This window comes from Amphiura filiformis, chromosome 3, assembly GCF_039555335.1.
Source record: "Amphiura filiformis chromosome 3, Afil_fr2py, whole genome shotgun sequence".
NCBI classification, from domain to species: domain Eukaryota; kingdom Metazoa; phylum Echinodermata; class Ophiuroidea; order Amphilepidida; family Amphiuridae; genus Amphiura; species Amphiura filiformis.
The window spans coordinates 17,151,944-17,162,329 of NC_092630.1; the positions used below are offsets into that span (position 1 = coordinate 17,151,944).

The following is a 10,386-nucleotide window of genomic DNA, read 5'->3' on the forward strand; positions in this document are numbered from 1 at the left end:
ATAAATCCATGTGATTCGTACTTGATAATTTTTTCCTAACATATCAGGCATAATGTTGAAATAAAGTTTAAATGCATTTTTATTGCTGCGAATATTTCTGCTTGGTTGTACATTTTATGTTGTTTAAGTTGTAATCAGTTGGCATGCATTTAATTGACATCAATAGAAGAAAGGGCATTGTTTTGTAATTGTAACATGCTAACCATGAATGTAACTGTTTATAGAATAAAAATCTGAATATTTATAAAATGTTTGAAAATATTGAATGCACAGGGCTTAATGTACATAAATAACATTTCAGTTAGGGCTCCGATAGCAATAGCACATCAGACATATCGAATTGCATTCTGAATACGAGGAATGTTCTTCTGATATCAAATAATTTTGATCTTTTGAAATTCGCGATAAAAATACAAAGTAAACTTATCATATGCACTTAAAGGTGAACCTCATTGAAAATAAAGTTATATATCAATGGAAAGCTTATGATATCAGGATACTAAAAATAATTTTTCCCGATTTTTTTTTTTTTTTTAAAGCTGAAAAATTAAAAAAATGAATGAATTTTTGGTCTTTTTTAAGGCGCCCAAAAAGCACCCAAATCAATCGTCTTTGACCTTGGGAATGCTCGTGACGTAAGCTCAGGGTTCGCAGTCACGTGATCCTACTCGGAAACATGTAAACAAGACTTGCTTCCTGTACTTTGCAAGCTGCCCGGCAAGTCTGATTTTCACAATAAAGCTTGAAATGAGAAGAATCTTCAAGTTGCTGATTCCTTCTATATATATTAGAAATAATAGAATTATTGTCAACACGAAAATTTTCTGTAAATTTTTGACAAAATCAGTCATAACTGGCTGGGTATAACTGGGTAATTGAGTTTGAATTTCGCGCTGGGATCAATTCCTTGCGCAAATGCTTGCTGCTACCGTATACCGTTCATGTCATGGACTGAATAAACATGATCGAATAACAAATTAAATAACTTGTTTGTGACATTCCCTATTCTTGATTCATTTTAAACATTCATGTTTTATGGATTACCGAACACGATGCGTAAATTGCTGCTGAAGAAATTACAGGGAACCACGCCGATCAAGGTGGGTATGGCCGTATGCACAAACACAGCGACTCGCTACGTTTTCCTGTAGCACTTGCGCCCTGTTTCAGCAGATTTGATCAATCGTTCCCTTATATTTGGAACATTTACAGGAATAAATTTTTCTGATGAAGTAGCAATAAGTTGGAAATATCAGAATGTGAATATCAAATCGGTCATTTTGTCTGCAAGTACAGTACGTACAGTCGCGGATACGGAACACTCGGCGACTGAGACGCAGTCATAGTCAGTCACTGAGTTCATCCCGTATGTATCTACGAGTTCGCCTATCATACATGACCGGTTGTAAAGTTAAGAAATAATTAAAAAATCTCGTACATGTACCTTATTCTATTCCTTCATTTTCTCATTGTGATAAGTTCATCTCAACTTGGTGCGACGATCTGAACTGGTAGCACTAGCAGTTATTTTTTGCAATCTGTTTTCATTCCGGTTCTTCGGCGTTCGTGCTTTACTGTATGATTCCCTGCATATCGTGGATGGCTTGGCCTATCCCAAATCACCCCGGCCAGCACTTTTCCCATTTTTTAATCCACACACTTTATTCAGGAACTTCATTCTTGATTTGATCATGATGTTTCCTTCATGTTATTCTTATTTTATTGAAGATATTTTTCATGTAAAGTAAGTTGACAATGACTGAGTTCTGGCATTGGCCCGATGCATGCCACACTAGTAATGCACTATGGACATTGTGTTTTTTTACAATCAAACCCGGAAGTAACTTTGTGTCCCCGTGCTGACGTCATCAACGAAAGCGCCCAATTTGAACGATTTCGTTTTGTAATTTAGGGGGTTCCAATATCCAATCTTTGCATGGAGATTATGTCTATCCTGGTACGTTAGGCAAATAAAAAATATTCTTTTCTGCTTCCTGGCATCATAAGCTTTCCATTGATATATAACTTTATTTTCAATGAGGTTCACCTTTAAAGTGAATGTAGCTGGGAGGAAAAGCCGACGATCAGTTAACAATTTTGACCTTTCGTATTGAAGATACACATTTTGTTCCCCCAAAAGACCTAAAATTTTTGGGAAAAAATGTGTACCTTCAATACGAAAGGTCAAAATTTGTAAATGATCGTCGGCTTTTCCTCCCAGCTACATACACTTTAAGTACATATCATTAGATTATTTAGGACCATTAAATATCAAAAATAAAAAACATATAAGAAAGTATGATATCAGTATCAGAAGGACATTCGTCGTATTCAGAATGCAAACTTTGCTATCCGAGCCATTAATGGTAAAAGTAAAAGTATTGACATTTTTAAATTTTAAATTAATAAAAGATGAGTGTGAGCAACCTAGGGGAATTTTGAACGCAGAGTAATTATTATTTTCTGTTTGAGATGCATAGCTTGAAATTTGAATTTTGATTGCCATCCCCGCCCTGCCTATACAAACACCCACACGCTTGAACAATCGACAATCACCAATTTGGTATTTGATGCACATGTTACCAAACTACTTGGGCCAAACTATTCCTGTATTCCACATCAAAATGCAGATTTTGATGTCAGGTGAAGCTCATATTTTGCCCATTCGGGTTTGGCGGGAATCAACTCAAATCGGGCTATTTTGAAAGATATTACTTGTTTTGTTATAAGGATTTAGAAGAAAAAAGTATGTTTTGACCCAGTGATTTTGACTTATCTTTGCAGCACCAAGACTCTCTGTGGGGAAACAGGAGAAAATGGAGAAACGGCCAAAAAACCAGCTATTAGTAGTGATTTTTGTGGAATTTGATTTAAAAAAAAAATTTGTGCATTCTTTACACTTTTAGAAGTAAATTTGATCACTCTTAAAAGACCTTGGAATTCCATAACTTAGCTTAGCAATGTCCGATTTCAACGGAAAAAACCCAGTGTTGAAAAGGAAATTACCTCTATTTTAATAATATGTAAAAAAACCCTCAAAATTGATATCTGCCCTTAAGTGCCTCCTTATGACATACTATACGTCACATTTGAGAGACATGATAAAAATTAAAGCAGTAATGCCGGTCATTACAATTTATCAACGATCACACACACTCTAAACAAGTACATGGAAACACTCACTATGTTCTCAAGTAAAAATTTCATGCATTTTATTTCAAAGGTTTGGATAGCTAATTACTGTTGTGTACTGCGAGCTGGTCCCTATTTTTATCCCATGAAAAAGGAAAGTCTTGTCTTTTCGAAACGTCGGTTTTTTTGCTTTGTTTATACTTTATGTTATACTTTATACTTTGTGTTATTCCCCCATTGGATGTTGTGTCACATACTTGTTTTTACTGCTATCCATTGCTAGTGTGACACAGTTGTATCCTTTTAGATCCATCCTCTGGTTCTCTGTTGGTCAGTTGGAACAGAATGTTCCCGTATTTATATTTTGTAAGTTATATAGCTTTTTTTCAAAATGTTTGAGAGACGAACCTTTTTTTGGCCTGATCATATTGATCATAGGCTCCAATTTATGAAATATGAACATTTTTTTTATGAAAGCACTGCTGGTTACTTCGTAAATATCTTACTTTCTCTCAATCTCTGCTCAATCTTTAAGCAATTCATGTCCTATTAACTTACACTAGTAAAATTATGCAGCATAGATGATAAATACAACACACAGATATTTTTACATAATGTTATGTAAGTACAGAACCTCATTATAATTAAGTAAAACTTATCTCAGAAGTATGTAATATTTACAATATATGATTAAAATTGTACACACTTCTTATGTAAACATAGTTCTGAGGTTAATTTTAATTACTTAAATGAGATTTTATACTTACATTGCATAACGTTATGTAAAAATTTCTCTGTGTCAACATGTGAATGCTTAACTTAGGAATAACAGGTCTAATCACTAATTATAAAGATAAAAATAAAAATGTATATAAAAATAAACTTAAATAAAATATAAACTTTTGAAAGTACATATAACATTTCTAATGGCACACTTCGTTAACTCATTGTGAAATTTCAGAGCGGATGTAGGGCTCGGGTGTGAAAATTCTTACCCGAAACAATGAGCTTTATAAGCTATGCTTGTCAAAAATATGGTTGAAAATGTTTTCAAAAATCCTTATATATAATAAAATCTACCTCATATCACCATAAAAAAAACCACATTTACAGTACTGATCATATACTAAGATTAATATAATATAATATTAAGATAAAAAGAAAGTCTTCTGGTAAAAAAAGTTTTACAAACTTATTCAGGATGATTAATACATTACTTTATCATCCATATGCTTATAACCACTTGGGACTCCTCTCATCTGTTTAGCTACAAGCTTACAAACTACTATAGATTGAAAGAGAACAACAAGACAAATGACGCCTAATAAGATATAGATGAACCAATATCCTAACATCATAGATCCATCTTCTTGAATGTAATCTACAGCACCATTGTCATATGGAACGTAACTCTTGAGTTCTGTAAACAAAAACAAAACAATAGCAATAATGATTACTTTCATCGCTGTGTGTACTGACCATTTGTCATGATTTCAGCAGAGTGATGAACCCCAAACAACCACAAACCATCCTTTTGTATTATAATGATTATAGAGGGCGCAGCGAAATGGGTCAGTACCCATTCAGTCCTATTGATTGTGACCTATTTTGCTGTTTTTAGTGGTTACAAAATGTCCTACATTATAGTGCAAACTATTCTTTTTTTGGATTGTTATAAAAAGGCAATTTGAGACCATTTTATCGAAATCGGTGGATGATATTTGTTCTGACCCGTATGAAGTCCAAATGTTGACTTTCGACCTGTTCGCTAATTAAACTGCAGACTGAAAAGTCGTAGATTTGGAATTTGTATTAACACAATTTGAACAATTTCGAAGTTTGACCCCTGTGTAAACTTTTACCTTGGATATCTCGAAATGCTCATGGCGCTTTTCAGGAGTTATAAGGTCGAATAGGTCAAATATCAAAAAGTTCATACACAGAGGTGAAAATTTAAAATGGTCCGATTTCATCGAAACTGGTCTGAAATTACTCCCCGTAACATAAGAAATCTCAAACATAATGGGGTGCCCACTGGACACCCATGAAATTCTTCATCTTCACACTTGAAACTATTAAAGCAAAAGTAGTAGTCATACCCAAGTTTACACTCGGGCGATATTTTATACGGGTTATCTACTAGACTAGAAGATTTCCTATCATCTTCTGAAAAAGTTTTATGTGGCAGTGGCTGTAGAAGCATTAAAATTGATGGGACTCGAGCTTCTTTTTTACTCTATTTTGGCCCAAACACGGTGTTTTTCGGCTAAAAAGAAAAATGCGCAGGGCAATTGTTGCTTTATTTCGTCTTCTATTAGGATATTTAGGGGGGGCGTCATATGGAAAATTGAGGGGGGACACGTCCCCCTGCTTCTGCAATATTTCATTCATTTATGAAGGCCTTTATCTGAAAATAAGTTCGGCTGACATTTCCAGATTTGTGGGACTGTATCACATATAATGCTTTGTATATTTTTGTTAGGTTACCTTGGTTACTTACCACAGTGTTTCCCTTCCAATCCTGGTGGGCAGAAGCAGAAATATCTGGTCGTTGATTCCAGATCATAGATGGATGCACAGGTGCCATTGTTCATGCAAGGCTGTGCATCGCATGGATCTGTACAAAGTTAAATAACAAAATATTTTATTAAATAAAAAAGACTAAATGAAAGAATTTACATTAATAAACGAACACGAAAACACAGATATTTATTGACATTTATTTTTAGTAGCTATGCAGTAAAAATCGTAAATCCACACATAATCCTAAGTACTCATCTAAACATCACAATTTAATTTATACTCTGCACATCTTGATACCTCATTTTGAGCCAAATTTATACTTTTTAAAATAAACCCACTGAAATGGTTGCTTTTGTTTGTTGCTAGAGTGCTTTGTCATTAATTACCATTCATCTTGTTCATGCAGAGAATGCCATGTGACATTGGTTGAATAGCTTTATCAGTACAACTTTGGAATCTGCATCTTTTTCAATTATTTTCAATTAAAGTGTTATCATGCGACATGCTAACAATTTTGAGACTATTGACACAAATGAGATATCAAAAATGAATGATGTACAGAACACAATTAGGTTTCTGTTTGCCATTTCAGTTGAAAATCTGTATGCACTTATGCATGTGTTTATATCGACTCACGGTTGTTTGATGTAATCATTAATAATTTTTCTAACAAAACATTATAATATAATGTTCATTTCTAGACTTGATAATACCAACAGCTATCACACTAATAAACTGTATACGCTCGTATATGCTGTGTAGCAATTTTAACATAGATTTTTGTTTCTATTTCAAATTATTCATCTGCTTTTTTGTGGTAATTCTTATTCTATAAGCTGTACATTTGTGTGTAAATTGAGGGCGCTATTTACATATATTCAATAATCAGGCAATACTATGAATTATACTGTTAGTCGTTTTGCTGATGTTCTAATACCATTATACAAGTGTCTGCTTGTTTTAAAGATGCAAACAAGATTCAAATCTATACGAGTGATACGACATTATACCTTGGGGTTGATATCCTGGGTAGAAGCACTCAGGTTCCTCAAATGCTTCTCCAAAGTGGTTGCGCGAGGCACAGATTCCTCCTAACGGTTTACAATACGGTCCACAATCTAGTTCTTCTGGAAACAAAATCAGCAGATAGTGTGTCAAATTCCATGTCTTTCCATACGGTAAAAGGGTTGACCAAGTATTGTTGGTCGATTTTTATTGTCTAAATTGTTGGTCGATTTTTATTGTCTAAATTATATTTGAAAAATGACGCCTTGATGTTTTGCAGAAGTTCAATCTACAAATCATATGCTTTGAAAACTTGCTTAATTTATTGTTGTTAATGAGTTATGTACGCTTTACAAGGGTGATGTGGTTTCAGCCCTCTTTACAACATTACTCAAGGACCACAGGACCTACAAAAGTAAATATGTGATATTTGAATCCTTCTACATGATCGCTATGAAATAATCAATGCATTTTTATACCAAAGCTCAATACCATTCGCAGGATGCTGGGAACGATCAAAATGCAACAGTTGAAAATAGTTACTAACCTTAAGAAGATTTCAGAATTAATTTGAAATAATTTAAGAATGTTTGAAATTTATCATTTCTGTAATGATTTCAAAAATTATCATGTAAACCAACCTTCAATATCACGCCTCTTTCGTCCAGCTGAAAACAAAAAGCCAAACCAATATATTTATATATAATCGCCATTATATTATTATATTAACACAAATTTTTGTTTACTGACTATACTAAGAGTAATTGAAGCAGAGCCCGTAGTACAGTCACTATGAGTTAAAATGGCGGACAAAATTGTCTCATTTTCAATGACAGAATTCTTTTACCAACATAGTTTAAAAAGGTGACCTCAAGTTGTGGGGGGATGAGTATATTGAGGTTACAGAACTGGGACGCTACCAATTGGAATGTTTAAGATCTTGGGTAATCACACACAAGCAGCAGAACTTGCATTAATGTTCTGCGTACCTGCATTAATGCTCTGCGTACTAGCTTTAAGCTTCAACATAAAAGTTTTGAGATCTGTCGTCAAAATATCAGGACCGCCAAACTAATCCTGGGCTTGTTTGGGTAATTCTGAATTTTGAATTTGTAAGAAAATTTGAACCTTGTCGTCTGCAGTAAACACCAGTATGGAGAGGAATAACAGAGAAAATAAAGGTAGAGAAGCGACACTCCGTACAATTAACGTGCAGACGGCCTATACCGATGTGAGGACAGAAAATGTGACTCTCCTGCTAGTCTCAAGGCGCGGGCCAGACTGTATGCGGTATGAACAAAACATAATTAACTGGTTGTGTAGGAGACTAGCAGGAGAGTCACATTTTTCTGTCCTCTGCTGTCCTCCGGAGTGTCGCGGTCCTGGGAATAAAGACATCGAAAACCTTTGCCTTTGAATTGTGCAGTAACGATGTGCGCATCGGCGTGATCAAACTCAAGTCAAACTCGGTCAAAATGGCCGCATTTCAATGGCAAAGTTCAATAATAACATTCATTAAAAAATCACAGCTCAATTGAGTCGACCTCAACTTACGGGGTATGGGTTTTGTACCCAATTAGTTACAATCAGGGGTCATTTCAAAAGTGTATACATTCATACTTGGATTACAGAATTTTGTCGTTCTGACAAATTTAATATTTGCGATTCTGGGATTGTCACAAATCGCGTAACATATTCAGAGCCGGATGTACAATTGGGCCAGATGGACCCGGATTCAGGGCCCTGACATTTTTAGGGCCCCCAAATTCCCCTGTGCATTGGTCCGTCATATAGAAAAATACACTTTCAATTCGGGCTAAAAAAGTCTGAAATTGAATTTTTTACGCACTTCACGCGCAAATGTTCTGGTAAAATCAATGCTCGTCCACCTCAAAATTGAAATGCTCCCGCCGGATCTTATATATATAAACCAACACTTTAGCACTTGAGTGTACATGTCTTCCTCATGGTGAGATTGGGGCCTTCAAATTTTGGCCTGACCCAGGGCCTCCAAAAAGTTAAATTCGACCCTGAACATATTTAGGCGGGGAATTCTGGGTTATCTTTATTATTGATCTGAATCTGTAAGGAATGTAATAATATTACCTGGTCCTTGGCACACATAATTCCGCGAACTAAAGAAACATGTGTCTCCTAGTTGAGTACACGGATTGCTTGTGCAAGCGTGAGCATTGTTCTCTGTAATGTGAAAAAAAAATAGTATTAAAAATATCACACAGTTTTGAATAAAATCTTTTACTGGAACTTGCTTCTACAACTTTGCGTTGCGTCTGATACCGTACTTCATCAGGCAGTAGTAAAGATAGTTTGCACACATACCCTCACACCCACCCGACATCTACAACCCACGATAATGTCATAGGGGTTCGAGGCCAACGGACAGGGTCTTAGCTAGCCATTTTAGACGGCCAGTTTGCTCCTGGGACGGGCAAAATTAATGCCTTTGACAGATGCTATATCATAAATTGTATGTTTTGAAAAGCTAATTGCCCTTTTTAGTAGACCCAAATTGTAGAACAAGGCCATATCAGCACATATTTGAACTCTTTGAACCCCCAATGGGCTATAGATGTCTGGTAAATATTTTAAAGGTCAAATTAGGACAGGCAAATTTATTCAAATGACGGGCAACCCTCAATTTCTAGCTAAGACCCTGCCAACGGATAAACCTCTGCGTGTGGACTCTTTTCCTTCAAAATGTCCGTTCTATTGGTGAAAGGTCCGGTGACCTAGTGGATCAGGGGAAGCAGTTGATATCATTTGTTGGGCCCAGAGAAGTTCATTGTCACTCTAGCAGTATGAAGTCGAGCCTTGTACTGCTGGAATGTGAAGTTCTGTTCCCGTTGGATTGTCGCAGGAAGGACGACAGGCTCAAGAACCCGCATCAATGTAGCGTTGTGAACTATTTTGATAAACTATAAGTTCGGTTCTATTGATTCCATCTAATGCCATCCCACATCATTACGCCTGTACCGCCAAGTTGGCGCCAACATCTGCCATGCTCCAAGATGCAAGAATCCAAGAATATCTTTGATGGAAGACGTCTCCCCCTTATCTGATCATTATTGCAATCAAGGGAGTATACAATTGCAGGTGATGTCACAAGGGCCGCTTTAAATGACTTACAATGTTTGTACATTGATAAATATTCAATATTAAAGACTACGTACCTAACACATATACACGGTAAGTGCACGTGGCTTCACTTCCTTGATTTCCAAAGATGTAAATGAGTTCAGTGAGACCGGCTGGGAACTGAGAACCACTATTTAGATTATCATGTGTCCTGCCTACTGCTCCCTGTTGGGTCGTTGGAACATTCCAAGTAACCACCACTCTTTGTCCACCAGCAAGTGTTTCAAAGCTATCCACACGCACCTGAGAACTTTGAGGGTTGCATCCTGTCACAATTGGTACATTTTGTCCAACAACTAGAAAGAACAAAAATAGTAGTATTAGTACAAACACATCTGTCAAAACCTGAACCCGAAAACTCACATATTCACCTAATGTTTCCTCCCTCTTGCATTTTTTCCTTTTCCACAACGCTTTGTTTCTTCATTTAAAAAGCGCTCTCAAAGTCTGTATATTATTATTATTATTATTATCTATTATCTTTTATATAATAATAATAATAAAAATAATAATAATAATAATAATAATAATAATAATAATAATAATAATAATAATAATAATGATGATGAT

General features: G+C 35.5%; 1 protein-coding gene across 1 annotated transcript; it reads right to left on the minus strand.

Annotated features, from left to right (window-relative positions):
- Window positions 1–4,314: 4,314 nt before the first annotated feature.
- Window positions 4,315–10,151, minus strand: LOC140147097 (uncharacterized). The gene is made up of 7 exons (XM_072168871.1): window positions 10,148–10,151; window positions 9,852–10,112; window positions 8,767–8,859; window positions 7,302–7,328; window positions 6,666–6,782; window positions 5,633–5,749; window positions 4,315–4,552 (listed from the first exon to the last, which is right to left on the minus strand). Exons 1-7 carry the CDS (start codon window positions 10,149–10,151, stop codon window positions 4,338–4,340), a joined length of 834 nt encoding a protein of 277 aa, XP_072024972.1. The 3' UTR covers window positions 4,315–4,337.
- Window positions 10,152–10,386: the final 235 nt, after the last annotated feature.